At 41.8% G+C, this 26,286-nt stretch overlaps 2 protein-coding genes across 2 annotated transcripts in view; one reads left to right on the top strand and one right to left on the bottom strand.

The window, feature by feature from the left end:
* Positions 1-11,911, top strand: part of LOC308088981 (intermembrane lipid transfer protein VPS13A-like) — a 66,149-nt gene extending 54,238 nt beyond the window's left edge. Inside the window, exons 71-74 of the mRNA XM_080433562.1 lie at positions 8,007-8,092; positions 8,599-8,722; positions 9,480-9,554; positions 10,710-11,911. Of these exons, the coding sequence (XP_080289688.1) occupies positions 8,007-8,092; positions 8,599-8,722; positions 9,480-9,554; positions 10,710-10,760 (336 nt within the window). The 3' untranslated portion in view covers positions 10,761-11,911. The remainder of the gene's footprint in view (positions 1-8,006; positions 8,093-8,598; positions 8,723-9,479; positions 9,555-10,709) is intronic.
* A 158-nt stretch (positions 11,912-12,069) lies between these two features.
* On the bottom strand, positions 12,070-25,382 carry gna14a (guanine nucleotide binding protein (G protein), alpha 14a). The gene is made up of 7 exons (XM_080433913.1): positions 24,902-25,382; positions 17,718-17,902; positions 17,132-17,286; positions 16,128-16,256; positions 14,540-14,669; positions 13,957-14,110; positions 12,070-13,011 (listed from the first exon to the last, which is right to left on the bottom strand). Exons 1-7 carry the CDS (start codon positions 25,023-25,025, stop codon positions 12,821-12,823), a joined length of 1,068 nt encoding a protein of 355 aa, XP_080290039.1. The 5' UTR covers positions 25,026-25,382; the 3' UTR covers positions 12,070-12,820.
* Positions 25,383-26,286: the final 904 nt, after the last annotated feature.

Raw genomic sequence — 26,286 nt, 5'->3', positions numbered from 1 at the left:
CTGGCGGACAAACCGGATGCTGACGTCAGGCGAGGTCCCCGTGACCGGTCACGTGACCCCGCCGGTAGTACCTCTACTGCCTCGAGCGGTCACCTCAGGGTTAGCACCGCTGGCGGCAGTGGCAGCGTCACTGGTCCCCATGGCAACGCACACAGGGTTAGCGCTGCTAGCACCGGTAGTAGCGTCTTTGGTCCCCATGGCAACGCACACACAAAAAATAAAAAAAAACGGTTCCCTTGGAAACGGATCTCAACGTTTCTTGGCTCATGGTGATTTAGCCTTGACTAGCTTGTTAGCTGCTAGGTTTGCATAACCTCCAGTCAGGCTACTGTTGCTTCGATTGGCGGCTAACGGGCCTCACTAACAACAACACATTGCAGTGTTGTTTTTTGGTGCAGCGCATAGCCAGCCCCGCTAAAGCAACACCACGGTGGCCACCTACCACCGCTACCCTTCCACGGTCTCTAACGGCCCCGCATGTGCGGGTCCGCTGGATCACGTGGCGACATCACCGGTCCAGTTGGACACGTGTGCGTTGTCCGCACTGGGTGACATCAGAGCCCCTACTAACTCGCTTGCTGAGGCAGCTTGTTGGAGAGTTTGCAGTCCGGAACTGTTTACTATCCCGGTACTTCAGTGGTACACTGTGTGTGTAGGGGTTTTTCAGTACATCAGTGACACACTGTGGTTGTACTGGTCAGCTCCCCTGATCGACAACAACACACTGTGGTTGTACTGGTGTGTGACCCTCTTTGCGGACGGTGCGTTAAGGAGATGGGTGGACCAGCATTGTTTTCAATGCTTGTTTCCACGTTCCTTTCTATCCACCACGGTCAGGAGGTGGCGCGGCACACCGACGTGACCGTTTCCCCACTTGACGTCGCGGGGTTTTTCACCGTCACCGTCCGTCGAGCGTCTTGGTCCCGTCTCAGCGGACCACCTTCATAGGGGATCTCGCTGGGCTAGACCAGGCTCACGGCGCGTCTGTCCCGGGCGGGATAGACAGCTTTTCGGCCTATGGTCTTCTCGCGTGAGGCGACAAGTCACATACAGGCTATGCGTGCAGGCGACGGGTCTCATGACTTCGGCCTTACACCTGTTTCGTTTGGACAAGCCCCACATGTGACCTTTTTTCCCCGGAGGTGGATGTGGGCTCTTGGAGCCCCGTCCACCTGAGGTTATCGGAAGGTCCGGGTATCCCCACGGTGCGTGGACACGCTTAGATCGTGGTCAGATGCAGCCCTTCTGTCCAAGGGGTCAGAATGGGGGCTGTGGTCTCGCGGAAGGTCATTACCACGGACGCCAGCCTCACAGGAGGGGTGCCGTCCACGAGAGCCGCTCGGCCAGGGGGGTGTGGGGTCCCAGTCTACAGACGGCGCACATCAACTACCTGGAGCTGATGACGGTCTTCTTCTGACGGTCAGACTTTGCAAGGCTCGGGTTTCGAGGTTGTCATGTCCTGGTCAGAACCGACAACACCACGACCGTGTGCTATGCCAAAAAGCAGGGAGGCCTGGCCTCTCCAGTGTTGGGCAGGCTAGCTGGCGATCTGACGCTGTGGTGCGACGCGCGCCTTACGTCAACCAGAGCCTCACAGGTACCGGGCCTCCTGGCCAGCGGAGCGACTCTGTTGTCCAGGGGCATTTTTTGGTACGCAGATTGGCCTCTCCTCCGGAGATAACAAGCCAGATCTGGGCCAGGTTGGCCGACTGAACTGCTTTAGGCATTCCCGTCACTGGAGTTGGTCCTCTCAACTTGGAGAGGGTCAGACTCCACGGACTGTCAGTGCCACTGGTGGCACTGGCGTGGGGCGCGTGGAGGTTAGGAATAATCCTCTCCTCTACAACGAGCCCTGGGCCCTCCCCCCGATCAGAGATCTGCTACGGCAGGCAGGGGTCGGGATTTTCCACAAGCAACCTCAGGACCTAGACCGGTGGGCTTGGCCCGTGAGGGGGAGACCTTGACTTCTTATGGCCTGCCCCCTGAGGTGGTAGCTACCATCCAGGGGGCGAGGGCCCTTTCCACGAGGTCTGCGTACGACGACAGGTGGAACCTGTTCGTGTCATGGTGTCTGAGTCAGTCACCGCTGGTTGAGGCCTTCCGGGCCTCGGTACGCAGCATCCTCATGTTCTTGCAGGACAAATTGAACCAAGGTCTGGTTTTCTCGACGGTTAAGGTGTACCAGGCGGCCATTTCCGCTTGTCACGTGGGTTTCGATGACATGACGGTTGGCCGACATCCGCTGGTGCGTAGTTTTATGAACGGTGCCAGGCGGGCCAGGCCGGTCTTTAGGCCTCTGTTCCCGGCCTGGGACCTGGCGGTGGTGCTGGGGGCGCTTTGCCTCCCACCGTTCGAGCCTTTTCACTCTATGGATCTGGAGATCATTAGTTTCGAAACGGTTCTTGTGGTTGTTTTCACTACAGCTACACGGGTCAGCGACATACATGCGCTCTCAGTAAGTTCGGAGTGCATGAGGTTCTTGGGAGACGACAGCAGGGTTTGGTTAAGCCCAACATGGCGTTTGTTCCCAAGAACGGAATGGTGACCCAGACACCGGTTGAGCTGATAGTTTTTCATCCGCCTCCTTTCGCTTCTGCAGAGGATAGGCGGCTGCACTGTCTCTGCCCAGTGAGGGCGTTGAAGCTCTACTGCCAGAGGACGGCGGTCGGCCGGTCGTCGTCGCAACTTTTTGTCTCCTTCGGCCCAGATGGTCGGAGGAAGGCAGTGACTAAGGCGACGCTTTCTAGATGGAGTTTGGATGCCATTAGGCTGGCCTACGTCAGTAGTGGCGCTCCAGTTCCAGAAGGACTGAAGGCTCACTCTACTAGAGGCGTGGCTACTTCCTGGGCCCTCTCCAGGGAAATGTCGGTCCAGGAGGTGTGCGCGGCCGCAAACTGGTCGTCTCCATCGACTTTTGCGGCCTTCTACAGCCTGGATGTGGCAGCGGCGTCAGTGGCGCACGCTGTACTGGACATAGCGGCTGTCTCTAGTTAGGGTAGGGGAGGTTAGGCAGGTCTTTTGTGTAACCCGCCTTTTTTCCCTTCTCTACCTTCTTTCTCTTGAGTCCCCTCGGAACCACCGTTGGTAGGTTTCCAGGGGAGGAGGCCCTGTTTCCTTGTTTTCACTTATGGGTCAGACTTGTGTCTGTTCATTAGATGAATAGGCAGACTTGGTCTGTCAGGGTCCTTTTCTTTCAATTATATACCGCACCCCGGCCCGGAGGGCTGGGGCGCCCGTGAGGCCGAAGGTCACGTCCATGGGGACGGGGCCTTATGGCTAGGGGGCGTGCGGACCTGAGATTCGGTATGGCTATAAGCCCCAGGGGGGTTTATGTATCCCATAGTGAGTATGTTACGGAGAATTAGACAAGAAACTCAGGGTTACGGATGTAACCCCGGTTTCTTTAGAATTCGGAGTAACATACTCACCTAACACCCCTGTTTGTGCGCATCTGCATGCAGAGAGCGTGTTAAAGAGGATGAGCCACGTCACGAAAGAGGTTTTATACCTCTTCCGGTCTACCGGACACGTGACATACCCTTCTCAGCCAATGAATGGCCCGGGAGTTTATGGTATGTAGCTCTGCATCAACGCCAGGGGGCGCTGATATCCCATAGTGAGTATGTTACTCCGAATTCTAAAGAAACCGGGGTTACATCCGTAACCCTGAGTTTTTTGGTAATGCGCTAGAAACGCCCATACAAGCCTTCATGCCAGACTCACTCCTGGAATCAAATGGAAATGAGATTTCCGGAGGGAGGGTTTACCAGGCTAGTACATACTGTAGCCTTAGTGATAAGGAGAGGAAAACGAATACTGGCCGCTGCTGGATGGTAACAGTTACTTTACAACAGTGGTCCTCAAACCTTTTAGTTTCAAGTACCCCCATAACTCTGAGTGTCCAACTCTGAGAGTGTTACAGATCTGTAAGGGTCCATTTTGGAACCCCCTCAAGGAACCCTGAGTGTCACTTTGAGAACAACTGCTTTACAAGAATGATTGAGATGTACACACACACATGCACACACACACTGCGTGCAGTTTTGCACACTTATTAATTCCATATTCTTAAACATTAACCATAACCAATCTAAGTCTAGCCCTTACTCTAACCCAGTGTCTATCAACCTTTTTTGTGCCAAGGCACACCTGGCATAGCCAAAAAATCCCAGGGCACACCTAGATATACGGTATATATATATATAGAAAAAAAGCAAATGCAAACAAATATTTCTGTTTTTGCATTATTCAGACATGCAAACTTGTAGCTTTTCAGCTTCCACTAGCCGTTTTTAATCCAAATAGGGCTATAGTGTGACACCTGACCCAAAAAAAACAGCGTGTTGTCACCCTTTTCACCTCGGGGCTGTTTGCATGCCTGATTATTATTATTGTTTAAAAAAAAAAAAAAAGGGGGGGGGGGGGGGTGGGTTTTTTCCAAAATTATATTTTTTCAAACCTTCTTCAAACGGCGCGGCACACCTCAGCAGTAGCCCCGGCCCAAAATTGGGACGTTTGCCAGGGTTGATATACACTGCTCTAACCTAATCCTAACGTATATGCATGGCATGCCTAACCTTAACATTTTGAAACTGCTGTCAAAACCAATTGGGGACACCAGTTTTAACCCCAATTATACAGGTGTCCTCTATCAGCTGGGGTCATGTCCCAAATTTGTCCCAGAATGTGGCACGCGCGCACACACACACACACACACACACACACACACACACACACACACACACACACACACACACACACGCGCACAGTTATCATGCCAACATTATTTGGCCATTTAGTAAAATGTCAAATTTATTCTACATTCTGACAATTCTTTGTCAGAATGTAATGTATTTTACTCCAGAGCTACAGCTGTGTGACATAACATGCAGCAGTAGTAGTTGTCGTTGTTGTTGTTGTTTTTGTACCTCAGTTTAATGGTAGTGGTAGTGTGGTCCAAATGCTATTGCCAGGCTTTTTTTTTAATCATGCAATGATATCTCTCCTGTCCTTTTTAAAGGCTAATTTATCCTTAGCTGGCAAGCTACACAACCCTTGTGTTGAGTGTAAATTGAGCCTTTGGTAGTAGTTTGCCTTTAGATGGTTAGCATAATTTGTCGTGAATGTAATTGAAACGGCTCTATTTAAAGGGGGTGTAAGTGATATTGTTTATTAACATAAGCGTTAAAAAGCTCTATACTGCATTAGCAATCATTGCTATTGCCAGGTTCATTTGTTGACCTGGCACCTATAGTTTGTATACAGTAGTAGTATCAATGTACAGATTATTTATTTTTTGATATTATACTGTTTACACTGATGATAGGTTCTTGGTTTACCTATGATCCTAGATTACTATCTCTATTACCTTGTGTTTACCTTGCTTACTGTAAATCGCTCTGGATTAGGAGTGTCTGCTAAACGCATAAATTGTAATTGTAAATTGCTGTGTTTTTGAGTGTTCATTCGGTATCAGGGGTCTCCTCATCTCTCCAGCTCTTTAGTAAACAGCAAGAGAAAATCGGGTTGGGACACCAATTTTATCCAATCAAGAGAGAGAATTCACACAGGATACAGGATAAACTAGTGCAATTGGAAGTGATGAAACCAAAAAAAAATAGCAGACAGAATTGGAACTGGAACACAATAAAAACACAAAAAAAACAATACATTTTTAAGCTGATAAATGCACTTTGTGGGATTCTCTCTCCCGATTGGATAAAATTGGTATCCTGACCTTAAAATTTATTTTCTGTTTACTAAAGGGCTGGACAGATGGGGAGGACAATGTTACTGAACAAATGATTACCATTTAACATCAGTATATAGAGCTTAAATGTTTTACATATCACTTATACCCCTTTAAGTAACTTTCTGCTTGAAAGTATGGATTTGCCTGTAGTTTAGGATGGGACGCTCTTGTGAAGTTGTGTGAATGTTTAGATGTTAAATGTTGTTGTGAGCTGTAGTTGGCATCTGTAGTAACCAGTGGTTACCATTTTTATGTTGACCACCAATGTGGTCTGTGGATAAGCCAGTCAGATTTACCCATGCGGTACCGTAGGCTCCATAAAGATGCTTATGCTGTGGCACCTGAACACAAGATTTAAAAAAAAATCTCTTATGCTAAAATCACTACATTGGTTCCTCAGAAAAGTTAGATGAAAGTTTTCTTTTAACTTTGAAGAATGAAGTTTGAGTTCATTAGATTTGAGTGAGTTTCGTTAAATCTTTGCTAGAACTTTTATAACACTACTATAGTATTAATACAATCTGAACTCACGCTTGGCCAGGCCTCATTCTGCAAAACATTACTATGTATATGGTGTGACAGCACACCATATAGGCTAGACAGATCATATTCTTTCTACTCTGATCTCAGAGCTGTCTTGTCTCTTGCCATGTCCGTTAGATAGCATAGAGGATAGACAGATTGTATTCCTCTCTACTTTGACCTCAGATCTGTCTTATCTCTGGTCATGTCCGTCAGATAGCATAGAGGCTAGTCCGATCATGTAACTCTCTACTCTGATCTCAGATCTGTCTTGTCTCTTGTCATGTCCACAGAGGAGACTGCTCTTCATTGAATGGATTAGGACTGACACATTGGATGAGGAGGATGAGGATGAATGAGCATGGGGAAGATGAAGTCAGCTAGAAGGGAATTTCTCAGTGCCAGCGTTAGATTACGTCTGATTTATACTAAGCTGTGCGGCGGTGTCTCGCACTGAAAACACTGATCTACAAGTTCACAGCGGATCTGCTATTTTCGGTGCGAGACACGATGCACAACCAAATATAAATCAGGCTTTAGTGCACATGCTCTTGTGTGTCAGTAATGTAGATACTGGCATCTGTATTGTGTATAGTGTTTGTTGATTGAGTGCTCTGATGGGACTTTTGAACAGACCACAGAGTATTAAACTTGTATTGTTATTATTTGGTCTTTGTAAAAATCCATTTATTTTTGTCCATTTATGATTTTATTAATGTATTAATTTTGTGCTTTTTGTATTTCACATTTGTTATCATTTAAAGTCCACCTTGCAGATTGTTTATTTTGCCCAATTTTCACCATGGCCAACTGGTGTAATACACTATACTGTACAGTGTACAGTATATTTTTGATTTGACACTAGCAATGGCTTCAGTTAATCTTGATTATTTTGAATAGGTTTGAGCTTTACTGCGGACAAATGATCTAAAAGATTGTTGGCCGGTTAATTAACAATTGCAGGCTAATCTGTGACTGTTTACATTCAGGCAAAATCTCAATTTGAGTATATTTACACGAGAATATTAACCTCTTAAACGTTATATACTTTGTTGACCAGAGCATGTCGCAATGCGTAAGCTAGTAGATCTGCTATTCTTGCCAAATGTTCGCCCCATAATTGCCGTTTATTTCAAAATGATAATACTGTGGTCCATTGTAGACTCTGCCCCAGTTAAATCCATCTACAGCATATATTTTTTAAGTGTACGTTTTTTTTTGGTCATGAAAAAATTATAATGAAATTACATGCTAACCGTGCCAGCATTATTGACCATTATGCAATTTCTTCCTTTTTTTAAATCATTTCCATACAATTCATATCTCATCGCTGTCTTCTTTCATCAATGTCCTGTTTTCACTCTGTTAAAAATTAACTGCCATCAGTCACTTTCCTCTTTTTCCCAATAAAACATTTTCATTTCATTTTCAATTCTACCTCACATTGTCTTGGTTTCATTTCCATTCTTCCCCATCAGCAACATACACAAATACCACTCAAGGCAACGTTTTAGAATGGCGTAATTTAGTACATTGATGCATCGTTTCTCCTTTTAGAGCCTAGGCTGTGCATTTTATCAAATGTTTTATCCATGACTATATTATTTATTAATTGTACATTTTAGTTTGAGGCTTTCAGTTTCACATTTGACACATTGAGTATAATTGTGTGGTGGGTATTCTCAATTGTCTGTTATTTCATGATTTATTCTTTCTTTCTCTCTTCCTCCAGAAAATTGAGAATGGACGATTTGCAAAATATAGATATTTTGCTCATGCCAAGATCAACGACTCTGACTTCCTTATGATCACCAAGAGGTGGGATCATCACATTTTTGGCTTTTTAATTGTAGGCTTTTCTATTGTTTTGTTTTGTGTTTGTTTTTATGTTCTGTGTTTACAGCACATTTCAAACCCTTTCTTTTACTTTACTTTAGTTTCGTGAACAGTCATGAACTGGGTCTCGTTTATAAAATACTTTTGTTAATAAAAATGTAATTAAAAATGTATGTAACTTTTAATTTTTTTATGTGAACTAATAAGTTCCACGTACTCATCAAGCTTGGTATATGAACAAACAAATTCCACGCACATCAAACTTGGAGGCAGTTAGTTGAAATCATATTGTGTGTTATGTTGATAATCCTAATAGTGGTACCGTGTATAAGTTAGAAAATACATTGTTTTTGTTGTTCTGTGAAGTATAAATTAGCCCTCATTGACTTCCGAGTCTCCCTGCCTTGTGTCACCTTTATATCATAATTGTATCTACGGCCCTCTCTCCTACGAGTTATTTTTTAGCTCAATATCTTTTTTTCCTCCAGGGGTATCTTCTTTGTAACAAGGGGTACATTTGGTCAGCTAACCTGTGAGTGGCAGTATCTGTTTGATGAGTTCACCAAGGACCCGCTGATCGTAGAAGAGAGACGCCTTCGTATCGAGGCTAAGGTACAAAACCTATTCCTATCTTTATTCTGTAACCTACTTGTTCTCGTAGTGTTTTGATGGACCCACAATTTAAAATCCGTAAATTTCGGACTATAAGCCGCGACTTTTTTCCAATTTTTCGACCCTGCGGCTTATATAACGGTGCGGCTTATCTATGGATTTTTACAGCTAACGGCCACTAGGGGACCTCCTAAATCTATGGATTTTACACCCGTGGCTTATAGTCCAGTGCGGCTTATATATGTACAAATCATTCAATTTAGCTGCTGCGGCTTATATTCAGGTGCGGCTTATAGTGCGAAAATTACGGTAATTTGTTGTGAATAAAAGATAATGTACCATTTTGCAGTATGTTGGTAAGCAACATTACCACTGTGCGTTGTAGAGTAAACATGCTCTACTGTATATTGCAGACATGGCTTTGGTGCCATTTAATAGCCTGAATCTTTGCATTGGTAAGGCAGCAGCTATAGCTGCAGCCACTATCGTCAAAACTATTACGGACCTAGTTTATTATTCCAGTGATCGGCCTTTTTTCCCAAACCTGAAACCTACATGTTCCCAATCTTGCAACCATTAAAAACCACTGTTCAGGACTGGGATCACTTTCACTTGGTCCATTCAATTCTTAACTTTGCACTGTGCAAATTAGAAGAATGCCCTAAATCAGTATCCCAATTTAGCCTTTTCCGATTTATTTTCTTTGCTCAAAATGATGATTATTGTGCTTAACCAGCTCTGTCATTGTGTTTCACAGGAGAGAGTCAAATCGGTTTTCCATCCCAAAGAGTTTGGCAAGATCATTAATTTCAAAACGGCGGACTTAGCAAAGGTATGTACTGTATGTAGGTAGTGAATCTGTTGTATCAAGATGATTAATTTGATTATTAATTGTTTCAATTTTTGGATTCCTATTTAAATGGATGTGTCATGTTGTTGGAAACCTACCAACAACACAATATCTGATGAGATGCCCATTTAACATTCTGAATGACATACAGTATGAGCACTTAACCTCATTCCTTGAATCACTCCTCCTTATGTTCTTCAGGAACATTATTTTAAATCAAACACCAGATTATTTTTGCAAACAGTTATTCAAATAAAACGCACTGTTATTACACCAGGAATGCCAGCCGTGGCCATTTAACACTTCCTGATCTCCTCAAACACAGTTATTTATAGAGCTATATCATTCTGGAACTTCTTACCATCTCACATTCATCTTATACAAAATAAATTATCATTCAAGATAGCTTTAAAGACACACTCGTTGCAGCAGACCACATGACCGGAATCTTAATCTTATGTTGTATTTAATTTTTGTATAATGTAATGTAATTATGTATTTTTCATGTTTTATATTTGTATGCATCTTACATATGTATATGGACCCCAGGAAGACTAGCTGTCGCCTCGGCGTCAGCTAATGGGGATCCATTCATTAAACAATAAACTACAGATGTGCCATTTCAGAACTTCACAGGCCCTGCCATTGTACTGGTTATGTACACAGTTACAGTACATAACCATGGCTGGTTACATTAGGTCATGTATATTGGTAAATGATTGAGACCAACTTCTGTTAGAGCAGTGGTTCTCAAAGCCGGGACCCCAGGGGTCCTTAGGGGGTTCCAGTGGGTCCCCAGCAACATAAGTTAATATAGCATCAAAATCAGTTTAACCACTTTAATCCTATATTCATCGGCTATGTGAAAATGGCAGATCTACAAGCTCACATTGCATCGTAAGCTTGTAGATCTACTATTTTCAAAAGGTCTTCATAATTTTCTTAACATTTTAGCAACACAAATCTTGTATGGGGGTCCCTGGGTCAAAATATGTTCAGATGTGGGGCCTGTGGCAAATTGTATATTAATTTGGATGGTCATGATATGAAAAAGTTTAAGAACTATTGTGTTCGTGGTTATATTACTATATATTATCTATATAACTATTGTTTGTGGTGTGTTTTTTCTGCTTCCAGTGGGTTCTTGGTATGTTGGAGGAAGCAAGGGAGAGTTTACCCAAATGCTGACCGATAGAAATGAGCAACAAACCAAGAAATGAAAGGCCACACACATGCGGGCGCACACACACACTCTCACACACACACAAACACACACACAAGCCCTGTGTGCCAGTGCCTTTATTCTTTGCTGCATGCCAGTTTTTTTTATCTGCATTACCTGCAATGACCAGTGGTAGACACTATATTCTGACTGTTAAAGACTGCGTGCAAAAGAGTGAGTGGGTGCGTGTCCGAGTGTGTGTGTTAGTGCGTTTGCAGGTGTGTGCATGCCTGAGTATTGAGTTAGGAGTGCTATAAAGGAGTATACAGTACTCCATACAGTCTAAGATAGCAACTCTTGTCAATTTTGAACTACTACATTGAAGCTTGTTTCTTTATGTGCCACACAATTCAAACTAACATGATCTTCTGATTGCTGTGACACCTGCTATTCTAGAAACAAACATAAAGTTTTGAATCTTATTCAAACTTATTTTAAAGATATTTCAGGTAATATTTAACTCTAGTGTACTGTAGAAGCTACTCTCTCCATCTCATTGCATTCACGTACCACGTTCACGTTCAAAATACAGTATGTTTGAAAAGGTACATTGAACACGGCCAAATCACATTTATATTTTAACACTGTTAATGCCTTTAATGACATTAATGTTCACTGTTTATGTTCTTAGATTATTTAAAAGGGAAATATTTTGTTCACCAACGAGGGAGAGTATGAATTCATAACACATGTAGAAGATGTCAAATTTTTCATCAAACCTTTGCTGTTTTTCTAAGTTTCTGCAATATAAGATTAGTGTGAGGTTTAGAGATGCATGCTATTTTTATACTGTGCATATACAATGCTTATCAATCTGATTATTGATCTCAAATAATCCTATGTGTGTATATAGATAAAGATACAGTATATACATCCTTACAATGTAGTCTATGAAATTGCAGATTGTAACTTGGTGATTTTTATGTTTTTATACCACTACAACTATTATTACCATCAGCTGTGTTCTTTAACTTATTTTAAAGGTTTGCTTTGGTGTTGGGTTCGCTGCAATTAATGTAACTAAATATTGCTGTTGCTTCTGTCAACAATTTATTTTTTTGTGAATTTACATAATCGCATCGTGCCATTTTTAGAAAAAAATAAAATATATACTCTACATGTTTTATTGTATGTTTGTTTAGCTAGAAATGTATGTATATGCACTATGTATTCATGTTTTGCCCTTAGTGCTTTACAAATGAAAACACGTTTTTCAAACAACTATAATTTATTGAAATCTAATTTACATTTTATTTTTAATTTCTTGAGAACAGTGTAGACATTTCAACCTGGGGGGAAATAAACCCTCGACATTAGAAGCAACTAAAGCTTTTTCAGTAGCAAAACTCAGTTGAAAATACAGTAAGATTTTCTATTTACAGCTAAAACAATAAGTTTCAAATAATGTTGTCTTTGGTTAATCGTGCACATGGCTTGGATACATGCTATGCTGTGTCATTTTGTCTTCTCTCTCATTTTCTACACCATCAAATATGAAAAGAAAAATAAAGGATAAGAAAACCAGCAATTCTCAAATGTCATTAAGATATAGTTGGACTCTCTTAATCTTTTGGGAAAAGTCAGATTTCTTTTATTTCAGTACATTTTGTAAAAAGATAGATAAAATATGTAACACACCATAGTTATATGATAAATTATGTAAACTGTGGAAGGTGCATCTTTGACATGATAAGTAGGCCTACCTTGTCTTACATGTTTAGTCTAAAGTAACATACAGTACAGATCTAGGGACTTCTATCAAACACAGCAACCTGTACAGAGAATCAATAGTTTGGGTCTGCCTGTCAAAGAACACACTTATCAGGCTAAACACTAAGAAAGCACTTGAAATCAGACTGTCTTGTGTTTAAACCGTCATAGAAAGACAAAGTGAGCATTTGTTTTATTGTCTATAAATGCAGCCTTTCTATTCTAACCCCCTGCTGGTGCTTCCTGATCCTTTTTTCCCTCACCTAATTCCACACCTCTCCTCTTAGCTCCTTTCGTGTCTGTCACTTGTTCCTCTTTACACCAGGTTGAACTCTTTAAGATTATGCTGCAGAATGGTGTCTTTGACAGCTACAAAGACAAAGCGGATGTTCTCTGTATCCGTGGCGCAGGTGAAGTGGGGGTAGCATTTCCTATCCTTGTCTGGGTTTTGTTCCTGGTACATCTTCAGGATGAACTCCTGCGCTGCTTTAGCATCCTTCTGCGGACCTGAAAAATCAGGGCTGGCATTAACTCACCTTCAATCCAATCAACTGTCAGTGGACTCATTCTCTCACACAGACTGGTTATTGTTGCTGTCAGGGAGAAAACTTGTATGTCCAGACTAGAGCCGTTACTTTGCAAATTTTACTCAACATTGTCCAACTACGAAGTAAGGCATTCATTTATGAAAGAAAAAAAATATAAAATATATAGGTTTCTACTTGGACAGCAACGATATGATGACCTCATGTCAAACATCTTTCCAGTGTGCAGACTACAACATGAAAGCTAACCTAACATATGTCTGCTATTACACTACAGTACAAAACACAATCCCCTGGAAAATGTTCATTACTTTAAGACAGTGGTTCCCAAACCTTTTAGCTCGAGACCCAATAGAAAAATGTGATGTCTCCCTGGGACCGAAACTAATGAAAATAGCCGATCTACAAGCTGTGATTTATTACGTTTAGAACATTTATCAAGGTTTGTTTTTAATTCATGAAGATTTTAGATTTTTCTGCTTTAAAAAAAAGAAAGAAAATCAAAGGAAACTGTAGGAAACACAAAATTAAGGGATATTTACTAGCAAGTGGACCCACAAATGGGTCCAAACCCAGTGTTTGGGAACCAGTGCTTTTAAGAGACTATTTACGTATAAATGGCACAAGATAGAATATGTCACCAAAATGTGCATGTTGGAACAGCTTTTTTATGTGCATTTAATGTGTAGCAACAACACTGCAATAATAAACATAACCATTGTACATAACATATCTTTTATGTATATAAGTTGCCCCGCTAGCAAGTATTAGTTCAATGCCACAAACTGGATGCTCACAAACACACATTCCTGTATCTGTTTAGGTAAGCAAATGGCTCCACCATAAGTCACACACTCTAGTAGTTATTGTTTGCAAGCGTACAATCGCCTCATTCACACAAACAAACCTGTGAATTCTGGGAAGTAGTCGGCTATGTGAGAGTGTATGATCTTCTCATTAAGTACGTCAGTCTTGTTGAGAAAGAGGATGACAGAGGAGCTTTTGAACCACGGGTAAGTGATGATAGTCTTAAACAGAGCCTTGCTCTCCTCCATACGGTTCTGGAAGGGATACACATCACAGATTCACAATAGATTCACAATAGCTTTCATTGATTTGAAAATAGCAGATCTACAAGCTCACGACCCACACGCTTGTATTTAAGCTGATGTTAATCGTGTTAAAGTGGTTAAACTAAAGTTTGATGCTATATTAACTAATTTTGCTGGGGACCACCTGGAACCTCCTTAACCCATTAAGACCGGGAAAGTCTATACGTTGTTATACCTTTCAAACCGGGAAAGAATCTGTGTCATTTTAGATTTTGCTAAGTATATAGCAACAGAATTTTGTTCATATTTTTGATAGATTTTCTGAAAAGCGTTTTTAAAATCGGCCTCAGGTCTAAATGGGTTAAGGACCCTTGGGGGTCCCCGGACTACACTTTGAGAACCACTGATTAAGACCAACGTATTTCTCGAAATCCGTACCTCGTTGTCACACTCGGCCAGCACTTGGTCGTACTCGCTGAGCGCCACTAGGAAGATGATGGAGGTGACATTCTCAAAGCAGTGAATCCACTTCCTCCTTTCTGACCTCTGACCCCCCACATCCACCATCCTGTCATGACAAAAGCCAATCAAAAGATTCAAAACAAGACCAAAGTTCATATTAGCGTATGTGCGTTAGATTAAACTCTAACACAAAAAAAATATTTTCAACCTGTGGCACAATGTTACATGTTTAAGAGACGTTGAACCTATTAGAACGCTGTATTGATATTAACACCTGGCAATGATATAAGTCCATATATTGTCATTGTTGGTCCTTTGCTCTGTGGGCTCGTCACCTTTACTGAACTTGAAAAAAAAACTGTTTAAACTGTAGCATCAATTGATGCTACTGAGAGAGGTGCTTGATGAGGGATGTATCAATCATAATGAATTTGTTTTTGTTTTTTGTTTACTAGTCTCACGTGGCCAAACAATCAGTGATCTCCACCTACTGACTGATACATCTGGGGAAATCTAAATGAATTGAATGAGCTTGGACAGCGGCGAAAAAACTAGCGCTAACAAACCTACGCCCACTGCTTTGAAAACCAATCCCATCCCAGTATCACCACCCTAAAGTATTTGCATTGGTTCTGCAACGCTGTTATTTCTTTTATATATATCTGATCTGAATACATTATTCTAAATGCAAATGTTCCTAATTTCCGAATTCCTCCTTTATTAATGTACTAACAATGAGTTGGTTGTTGGGCCAAATATTCACATTTGTGTAGCCTAGTTGTAGGCATGGATGGATTATAGACCGGGCCAATGGGGCCAGTGCCCAAGGGCCCTTGACTACCAGGGGCTCTTGGACAGCCCTGGGCCGTGAGGTTCAACAACATTTAATTAAAATGTATATACTGTAGGTTAACGCTCAAATACGTGGGCCCCTCAGCCTATAAGGTCCCTCCTATATGACCGTAACGGAGACCCCAGTCCTTTTTTTATACATGCCAACAAATATCTTGTAAATACTGTAGGGGGGGGGGGTGCTGAAAGATAATTGGCTCAGGTACCCCCATGAGCATCAAAATGTATTGATTCCTTTATGAAAACTTCCCGCCTTTATTGAGGACACCACTGATGTGTTGAATAGGATGTGTGACTGATATTCATTCTGCATTTCCTTGTCACTATGCATGTAGAAAGTTTGTATACAAATATTAACCACCAGAAGGCGCTATTTGCCTTAAGTCACTACCTTCTAGACAAACAGAAAGCCTCATTCCCACCTGAGTTTCTATTGAAATTGACAGACTGGGTTTATTATTTTGTGTAAAATCACAATTAAAAGTCCAATGTGCTTCAGCCAGTTGTGGGTAGAAGAGCTCGATGCTCAATATCAGACTTTGTCTTCCAAAATATACAGTACAACTCCGGTAACTATGCTACTGTGCCTGATCCGCAATACAGATGAGAATTGATGTGTCCTCTTCTTCCCTTAAGACAATGTTCTCTATTTTAATTCATGATTCCGGTAGTAGAACTGATATTTGTGTCATGTACTGTATCACTATCACACCTGAAGATGACATTCTCCATGTCAAAGGGGTATTCTATGATGCCAGTAGTGGGAACTCGGACCCGAAGGATATCCTGCAGGTCAGGCAGATAAGAAGGTTCTGCAATACGGTCCAGATCGGTAAGATAACTGAAAAATAACAGAGAAAATAAGCAGATGGAGAAGAGAGAAATGTATATGGTTTTTTTTTGGCTTCCTTTTAATCTGTTTCCTGATTTTTTCTTTCTCTTTAATGTGATGTACTTTGAGCTGCATGTTCGTGTGAAAAATGCTATGCAAATAAAGTTATTATTTATTTATTTGTTTGTTTGTTTGTTTGTTTGTTTGTTTGTCTGTTAGATAAGGCTGTCAAAATTGCACATTGTCAATGGAATATTGATAACACCCCCACATCATCTACGGTGACGGTTTCCGCTAACAATACTCGATGCTGACAGGAGATTTGGTTAACGCCTGCCTTGCATGGAATTCAGCTGCGGGTAGTAGTTGTCAGCTGAGTGCATGAGTTGCCAGTGTCTGATGCAGATATGGAAAAAGAATTCCTCTCCATTTTGCTCACATTTTGACATTTGATAGTTACAGTAAAGCCGGATTTATGTTGTATTTGAAACTCTGGACTTGAAAATAGCCGATCTACAAGCTAGCAGCGTGATGCATGTGAGCTTGCAGATCTTCCATTTTGGCGTGTGCACTTTGCTTTTCGTTTATTTAGAGAGGCAATGCATGTTAATGAACAGTACATAAAAATGTAATGTAAATTCACCGGATTTAGCAGTAATGCAAATTTTCACCTGCAGTCCCCACAGAAAACATAGAACAAGCAACAATAAAATACATTGTAAATATATAAAAAGAACACTAAAATGCAATAGAGTTAATATACTTAACTATATATACAGTATGCATATGTATGATATGATATGATATGATATGATATGATATGATATGATATGATATTGCATAAAATGAACTATGTCAACCCTTAAGTCTTGTGTGACGCTCACTATTTGGTGGAGTCTGAGAGCTGGTACTCTCTGCGTCGGTCGTAACATTCCAGTGTCCCGGTGTCCATCCACAGACTCCTGACGGCCTCTACGAGACCTTTCTCCATCTCATCTACCTTGTCTAATTCCACCTCCAGCACAGAGGCCGCATAGCTCTGGAAGCACATACACGCATGCAGGCAGGCAGGCAGGCAGGCAGGCACACACACACACACACACACACACACACACACACACACACACACACACACACACACACACACACACACACACACACACACACACACACACACACACACACACACACACACACAGTTGTGGCTTCTGGAAATGTATATAAAATCGATACTTTATGCTCTACATGTTCATTTAAGATAGTTTAAGAACTGTGTAGAGAACATTTTCGTGTAGATTTTGTGCTGCATTCCAAAAGGAAGCTGCAGCACACTTTATTTTTATTTAGTAGTATCTTCCTATCTACCTCTTTCATCATTGATAATTAGATCACCAACTTTCACTTACTTAGCCACAAAGATAAGTACAGTATATATTTAGTTTGGTTTTGTAGTTTTGTTCTAAGCTGTACCTGGTTTTGGGAATCAGCGAAGGCTATATTGAGTGCCTCCATGGCTCGGATCATGACCTGCATGGAGGTGAAGATGTTCTGGAAGACCAGCTTAGCATAGCCTCTCTTGTCCTCGTCAGTGTATCCTCCTCCATGGATGATCCTCATCTGTTTGATGAAAGTACTTTTCCCACTCTCCCCAGTACCTAAGAGGTATAAAGAGCAACAAGACAACACAGTGTGAAATCCTGAGTGTTATTTTAAAGCTCTATTATGTAATATTTTTCAGTGAATAATACGTTAATTTGTCCAATCTGTATGGTAGAGTATGTTGATACTATCCTTTCTTATACTTATACAATCGGGGTGGTTGTATTTGGTCTCTCTTACCAGCTCAGTGGCCATGCCGTTCAAGTGTCCACTCTGAGATTGGGAGGTCAGGGTTCGATCCCCGGCCCAGGTCATACCAAAGAAAAATGGGACCCAATACCTCCCTGCTTGGCACATGGCATCAATGGTTGGATTGGGGTTAAGTCTCTGTGACATACTAGCGTCATGTCCAGGGGATGTACTTGTACATCAAGCTGCCTCACGCTACAGAAACAGGAGATAGTATGGGCCTCACGGCTCTGCAAGGCTTATTTATTTTGTATCTCCGTGTTCTTCTATTGAGACATTTAGATCCTGTGTCTAGGTTGGACACAACCTTTGACACAATCCTGTTTCTGGTTTGACACGAATTCTGACCTGAAGGTCAAAATAAAATTTCTCCCCAGAGCAAGCAGGCAGGCTCTATTAGCTCAATGGTAAAAATGTCAGCACTTGAGCAGGAAACCCAGGTTCAAATCCCCGGGTTCAAATCAGGGGTAGAACAGGAAAATTCAATAGCAGCTTTAACTCTGTGAGTGTGAAAATTGTTACATTTTGCAGAGTTACAAATGAATAAATGAGGACTTTATTTATTCAGTGCTTCAGAGAGAGCCCACACAGACATAATTTCCTTGGTTCAGAAGATCAATTTGTTGGGGCACAGAGAAAGACTATCTAAAGAAGAAATCCTTCCATATCACTCTTTTTTTCAGAGCTATGCCATATATTTAATCATTCCTTTGTACATTTACCTAATGTATGTATAGGGTTATGAGATTATTAATCTCATAACCCTATACATACATTTAGTAAATGGACAAAGGAACTACGACAGTCCTACCATGAAGATGCTTTGGTAAAGTATGAACAGAACAATACTGTAATGTTACTTTTCCAAAACATGGTTACAGAGATTATGTGGGTTTTGTTGTGTGAGCAAGGCTAACACGAATAGATGAATGTATTTCTATCTATGCATGTGTGTATTTGTTTGTGTGCGCATGCTCCTACCTGGCTGCCTATACTGTCTGCTCATATGCACAGTATTAAGAGCTTGAAAAATAGCCGATCTACAAGCTCACAATGTGTCACGGCACTTCATGTAGAAAAAGGTGTGTCGCACTTGCAAGTGAATGCAAGCATGTTTTTATACAGTAATTGTGTGTCTGGTGTGTGTTTGTCCGTCGTGTGAATGTGTGAGTGCGGGCTCTGTGTTAGGATCTGTAGTCTAGATGTCTAGTGTCAATTGTTTCTGTTTGTACACATTTACACACATAGGTTCGCACAGTGCTATATGTGAGGCCATGTTTCCATTGACTTCAATTACTAATCCAAAACAACAAAAACAATGCGACGCCAACCGGAACCAACCTCCGGAACCACAATTTTGTTCTCCCTTTTTTCTAAACAGGATCACACGGCTAGTTTTAGAACAAATACCAGGCTTTCCTCCTCCTTCCATCTGTTTAAGGATAGTAGCTGATATATTGCACTTTTACCTTAGCGCTAGGTATACTCTTGGTTGCTTGTTTTTGCAGAAAATGCACTTAAGACTTCTGGTGATTAGTAGTTTTCGTTCCCTACCTATGTTGAATGCACTTACTGTAAGTCGCTTTGGATAAAAGCGTCTGCTAAATAACTGTAATGTAATGTAATGTGGAAAGTCTGGTGACGCGAGGTTAACCCTCACCCAACCATAATTCTTTAACCCTAACTTACTAAAATTAATGACTCCTCACCTCTCATCAATAACCTTTTGTAACGCACACTTTTCATACCATATAAGCAGAATGCTAGGTAGGCATGCATTGTGGCTGGCAGACCCCCCACCCCACACACTCACACACACACACACACACAACCACCCACACCCACCCTCACCCACACCCACACACACACACACTAACTGTTCCTCGTTACTTTTCTGTCCAGTTCCCATACAGCAACAGTTCCTCTTTCTGTCAAGCAGCCTGCACCCAGCCAAAGCCATTTGTTTAGCAAATGGGCATGTTTGTTCACTGTGTTGTATATGAAGTCATAGTGTGTGTGTGTGTGTGTGTGTGTGTGTGTGTGTGTGTGTGTGTGTGTGTGTGTGTGTGTGTGTGTGTGTGTGTGTGTGTGTGTGTGTGTGTGTGTGTGTGTGTGTGTGTGTGTGTGTGTGTGTGTGTGTGTGTGTGCGCGCGTTCGCGTGCGTGCGTGCCTATGTGTGTGTACACTGTACACACATCTAATCTATACTGTGTACACAAGTATGAGGACAATTAAGTGAGCACATTAAGCTTGTTCTCTGGTTTCTTGGCTATTTGGTTTGCTAGGTTCAAGAGTCTGTTTTATGGTTAGGACTTTGGTTTGGGTTTGGGTATAGTTGTAGAATGTGTTATGGTTATGGTTATGGTTATGGTTATGGTTATGGTTATGGTTATGGTTAGGCATGTGATGGTTAAGGTTAGGGTTGGTTATAAGTTAGGCAATGCATGTAATAAATGAAAATCAGTTTTAAGTAGTCTCTGTGTGCACAAATTTTGGTGTCTCAAAGTTTTTTTTAAATGTGTGGAAAGTGGGTGTATGTAGATGTATTTTGTGAAGTGAAATTAATGCATCAGAAATACACCATAACCTGTGTATTTGTCTCACTGCCTGCCTATCATAGTATTTGATTGATTGATTGATTGTTTTATTGATTGATTTACTTTTTTATTGACACAATCATACAATTATGCACAAACAATTGCACATAATAGTCAAAAGGATAACACAAAAAAGCAATAAATCTTATTTCCATTGTGGTCCTATTGATGTAAATGTGTGTCATGGGGGGGGGGGGGGGTAGCAGAGGGAACAAATACAATAGAATAAAAGCAATATAAAATTAATTGTGTGCATTATACATTGTGTGTAGTATGGTAAACCCAGTGTCTGTGAATCTGTTGTCATTACTTTTACTGGGTTCCTAGGAGTTTTGCATGCTTTAGTGTCTTCACAAACCAGCTGTACCCAAAGTGAACCCATTTGAATGTACCTTGTTTACAAGTCAAGTTTCTTGGAGATGGAAGGAGCTTGCATGAGACCGGCAGGTAAATGCTGTTCTTCAAGCAAATCATGACTCAGTGAACCAGTGGTGCGTTCATTTGGTCATGAGTTAAATAATCCTTGTTTGGGCTGAGCTATCTCTACTGTTCTAGTATACTGAACTGTACTTTGTCTTTTCCAAGGCTGGTGAGATTTACCATTGCCAGCCAAGCTGGCAATGGTAAATACATGGACATACATGGACATACATGTATATCCACCGCTTAGCTGCTAATCAGAATAATACAAACGCAAAGTCAATCATTTAATATGAATAATTAAGTCATTATTAATTGGTTAAGGAGAAGGCGAGAAGGAAGGCAGATTCAGAGGCAGCAGGAGAGGAAGAAGGGTAGGAGGGTGGGGGTGTGAGTCTGAACATTAAATGTTGGCACTATGACTGGTAAGGGGAGAGAGCTAGCTGATATGATGGAAATATAAGGAAGGTAGATGTACTGTGTGTCAAAAGGACCAGGCGGAAGGGCGGGGAGCAGGGCCAGGAGTATCGGAGGTGGGTTCAAATGGTTCTACCATGGGGTGGACGGGAGAAGAAATGGGTAGGTATAATCCTAAAGGAAAAGTATGCCAACAGTGTTTTGAAGGTGTGATGAGTATGAAGCTGGACAAAGAAGGTGTGATGATATGTTATCACAGTGCATATCCATATGCGCCACAAGTTGGGTGTGCAATGGAAGACAAAGAAGAGTTCTGGAGTGATTTGGATGAAAGACACCCAAGGGAGAGAGAGGGGTGATTGGAGCGGTCCTCAATGACATGTAGGTGAAGGGAACAGAGGTGATGAGGAGTAGGTAATCTAGATATGGTGTTGAGGAGAGAAACGAAGCTAGTGGTGGATTTTACAAAAAGGATGGAAATGGCAGTTGGGAACACCTGGCTATTTCAAAGGATGGAAGAATACAGGGTGATGTATAAGAGTGGAGGTAGGTGCACACATGTGGTGGACAATATCCTAGGAGGGCTAGGCTGAAAGAGATCAGGGACTGCAAGGTGATAGCAAGGGAAATCGTAGCAAGGCAGCACCAGATGATGCTCTGTAGGATGACTTTGGAGTGCAAGCAGAGGAAGAGAGTGAAGATAGGGAAAATAATCAATATGGTGGGAGTTGAAGAAGGAAGAATCTTGTGTATAGAGTTCAGGGAGGAGTTAAGACAGGCACTGGGTGGTAGTGCAGAGTTGCCAGATGACTGGGCAACTACTGCAGAAGTCAGAGACGGCCAAGAAAAGTACTTGGGGTGTCTTTGGATCATGCAGAGGAAGGAAAAGAAGGAGGCCTGGTGGTGGAATGAGGGAGTACAGGAAAGCATGCAGAAGAAGAGGTTGGCAAAGAGGAAATGGGATAGGTTTGTGGTTGCGTGAGAGAGGACATGGCAGGTGGCTGGAGTGAATGAGGAAGATGCAGAGAACAGAAACAGATGGAAACAGAGGATCCAATGTGGCAAGAAGAAGAAGAAGAATGAATGAATGAATGAATGAATGAATGAATGAATGAATGAATGAATGAATGAATGAATGAATGAATGGATGAATGGATGGATGAATGGATGGATGAAATAGCTACACAAGGGCAGAAGGGCTGATTACTGGTCCATGGCACAATTTTTTTGTAGCTGTAACCCAGTTCTAAACAGGATTGCATGAGAGAATGTTATATGTAAATAATGGGTCAACTGCCTGTTTACCAATATTTCCATCATGTTTGAAAGGCATGGCTCAATGAATGTATGACAAACAAAGTTAGTGTCTAAAGTGAGAGAGTTTGTAGAGTCTGGATTTGAAAGAGCAGGGGAGAGCTATAGTTACTATAGTTAATACTTTGACTATGCAAAGCTTCAATAATGTCCATAATAGAGCATGAGAATTGAGTAGAGATTATCTGTGATCCAGATACTTTGTCTGCCAGAATTTGTGGGGGTCTGAGCCACATGAGGAGAACTGCTTCTTCTATAGATAGTAGTTGGCCTATGTGCATTTATTTGTTATCTGTCTAAAGGAGAGCTAATCAGGGTCAGACATAGAGGTTTTAGCATTACGCCATCAATGTTTTTTCTAATGGATTATGCCCAATTTACAATTGGGCATCACAACGCTGGCACATTCTGATTGATCAACGAGTTTCGATGCAAATTCTATGGAGACGAGTTGTGCGCTTTTCCGCAGCGTCAGGACACAAAACCTCAGCTTTGCTGTTAGTGGAATAGCGTCCAACCAATTATAGCCCCCCTCTTCCCCATTTCCCCACCAACCAGGGACAGAATAATTTATCCACGTCCATTAGAGAACTAAGTAGCCCTGCCTGAAGCTCTTAAATCCAATATCTCACAAGGCCAAGTGCATGCAGCAGACCGGGTTTTGAATCCTATAGGTATTATTACCACTATAATTTCCTCTCTCCATCAGGAAAGGACATAAAACTTATTTGAATGTCACTTTCATTATTTTATGTTCATAGCCATACATGGTATAGGCTACCAGGTGTCAAAAGGTATCTATTACTTTTGCTGCAAATACATTTTAATCTAACAGGGTGGGGTTTGGTTTCAAATTAGCCTAATTTGAATGTCGGTGGGGGAACAGCCCTTTCGAGGAGTTTCATGGAGACAGCAGAGCCCCACAGGTCTAACATGACAGCCTACTCATGGCTGGATTTGCATGGGATTTGCATGACACACAGCCGCAGCAGCTAGTCATGGCTTTCAAACACACCACTCACTGACCACAGACTTGACAGTGGACTGTGTTCCTGGAGTGGGACGTTGCCATAGTGCTTTCTGCCTTGTTATGGTGAGTTGTTTCCAATGCCACTGGCAGAAAAGGGTTTGCCAAGTAGACCTTACAGTGTCAATAGCCTAACCCTAACTAAGGTTACCCGTTAATGGAAACATTGCCATGTGTACGTGTGTCCTTGTGTACATGTGTTCTTCTACAGCTAATTTTGGACACTGCTGGGCAGATTGGCGTCAAACTTTGCATTCACATTCCCAGTAGGAGAAGAACCTCCACCCCATGTTTTAAAACAGGCTGCTTTACCTTTTGGCCTATAACGCTTGAACCGTAGGTCATAAAATCAAAATGATTTTCCGCGGATTCCTTGGATCATGATGCAACTGCCCATATAGGCCACGCCCATGATGTACGCCTACCTAGATTTTCCTCTATTTTGCACTTTCTTCAAAACACACTTTTTGCTACTATTACAGATTTTGTCCAATCCAAATTATCCAATCATCAAGCACCTCCAAAAGGCATTCACTTCTACCCATTGATTGATTGATTGATTGATGTAGTTTATTTAGTAAGTACATGGAAGTACAAATTCACAATACAAGGTCTACTAAACTGGAACTCTCATTAAGCACTAAGCCTATTAAACTGAGATACAGCAAACTTTGTGTAGCCTACATATTTCAGTATATAACACCAATTAAAATGTATTTAATTCAAACTTCTCCTTGTGCTTGTCTCTGTCATACAAACTATATTTCCCGCCACCACCTGTGTCTTGATGGTTGCACACCAGGACTGATCACAGCCTTGGGTAGACAACCCAGACTGGCGGAGATCTGCACTATGAGGAGCTCACTTTTCTAGTTTTATCCTGTAAGTAAGCACTAAGCAAGAGGCATTGCACTGCCAACTTTTAACAACACTGATTCGAACTCATGTTTAATGACTGAAAAAGGGGCATGAAACACACAGCATGACAACTAACTTCGTGTCGTACATGTGCGGTCAACAGCGATGCTCACCTAACAGGAGCAGCTTCAGTTCCCTGCGAGAATCCTTCTTGTCTCTCCGCAGCTGTTTCTCGATCTCCTCGTTGATTCTCTGGTTCTCTCTGTCCTCCGCTGAGATACAACATCCAGCCATCATTCAAAGTGCCCGGGTCTCTGGGTCTCTGTCCAGTGAGCCAGTGACTCCCCCGCCGGTCTCTATGTGGAACTGTGGGCAGCCAGTCAGTGAACTGCCTTCCTCCCTCTCTCTCTCCTCTCAAATCCACCTCTTTACGTTGGCATCATATGGAGGACCGCATTCGGTTTTAAAAAAATAAGATAAATGAAATCAAATAAATGTTTTTTGTTTTTGTTTTTATTTGTAGCCTACAAAGTCAATCTCTCAACAGGAGAAATATAAAATAGCCTACTTACTTTTTGTTTTGTTTTCTTTCTAAGTTTAGAGTTTAGGCCTAGTGAACAAATGCAGATCAGCTGACAACGGATTGTCGGTGAACTGCTGCTGTGCGCGTAGATGACTGTAGTGTAGCCTACTCTACTACAGTAGCCTACCCTACTGTGTTTCCCAAACAGTGGGTCGGGACCCATTTTCGGGTCACGGACACATTTTTATAGGTCGCGAGTAAATGTTTCCTACATTTTGCTTTTAATTATTATTATTTGAAAAGATTGTCAAAAATGTCACAATTTTTCATTAATTAAAACAAATTCAAACACTTTTCAAAATAATGTCATAAATGAATTTTAAAAATGAAATGAAATTGTTACACCAGATTGTGCAGTTAAATGTATTCTATTTCTGTCTGCATCCATCTCCTCAATGGCCTGGCCAGTCATTGCACATGGTCATTGGAACTGAAATGTTCCCCTGATATGAGTGGTTATTAGGCTAAATAAATGTGCATGTGCGTGTGTATGTTTTGGTATCAAAGATATAGGCCTACATGAAATCTAATTTTACTGACCTTCTGAGGATGTCATATATTGATATTGCCTAATATTGCCTACAGGCTATTTGTGCATGGACATTCATGACCCATCCTGAAATGTAGACTAGGCTACTTACAGTAACATGTTAATCATCTTAAACAACTTCAAAGCAGTGTTACCAGGACCCCACTTTGGGAAACACCTGTAGTGTTTCTCATCATGGTACAGTCCTGGCAGACAGCACCATAGTCAGTCAGTAACCATAGTCAGCACCATAGTCAGCACCATAGTCAGCACCATAGTCAGCGCCATAATCAGCACCATAGTCAGTAGCCATAGTCAGCACCAGTCAGTAACATAGTCAGCAGCAGCACCATAGTCAGCACCATAGTCAGCAGTTCAATATATTCAAGTGCACATTTCCTTCCAGGCTGTCACAGCCACAGGGCCGTCATAGTAACATGTTATCG

The sequence above is a fragment of the Gymnoscopelus braueri genome (assembly GCF_963280865.1).
Source record: "Gymnoscopelus braueri genome assembly, chromosome: 7".
Taxonomy (NCBI): domain Eukaryota; kingdom Metazoa; phylum Chordata; class Actinopteri; order Myctophiformes; family Myctophidae; genus Gymnoscopelus; species Gymnoscopelus braueri.
The sequence above is the reverse complement of the archived record's forward strand: the minus strand, read 5'-3'. Positions and strand labels throughout refer to the sequence as shown.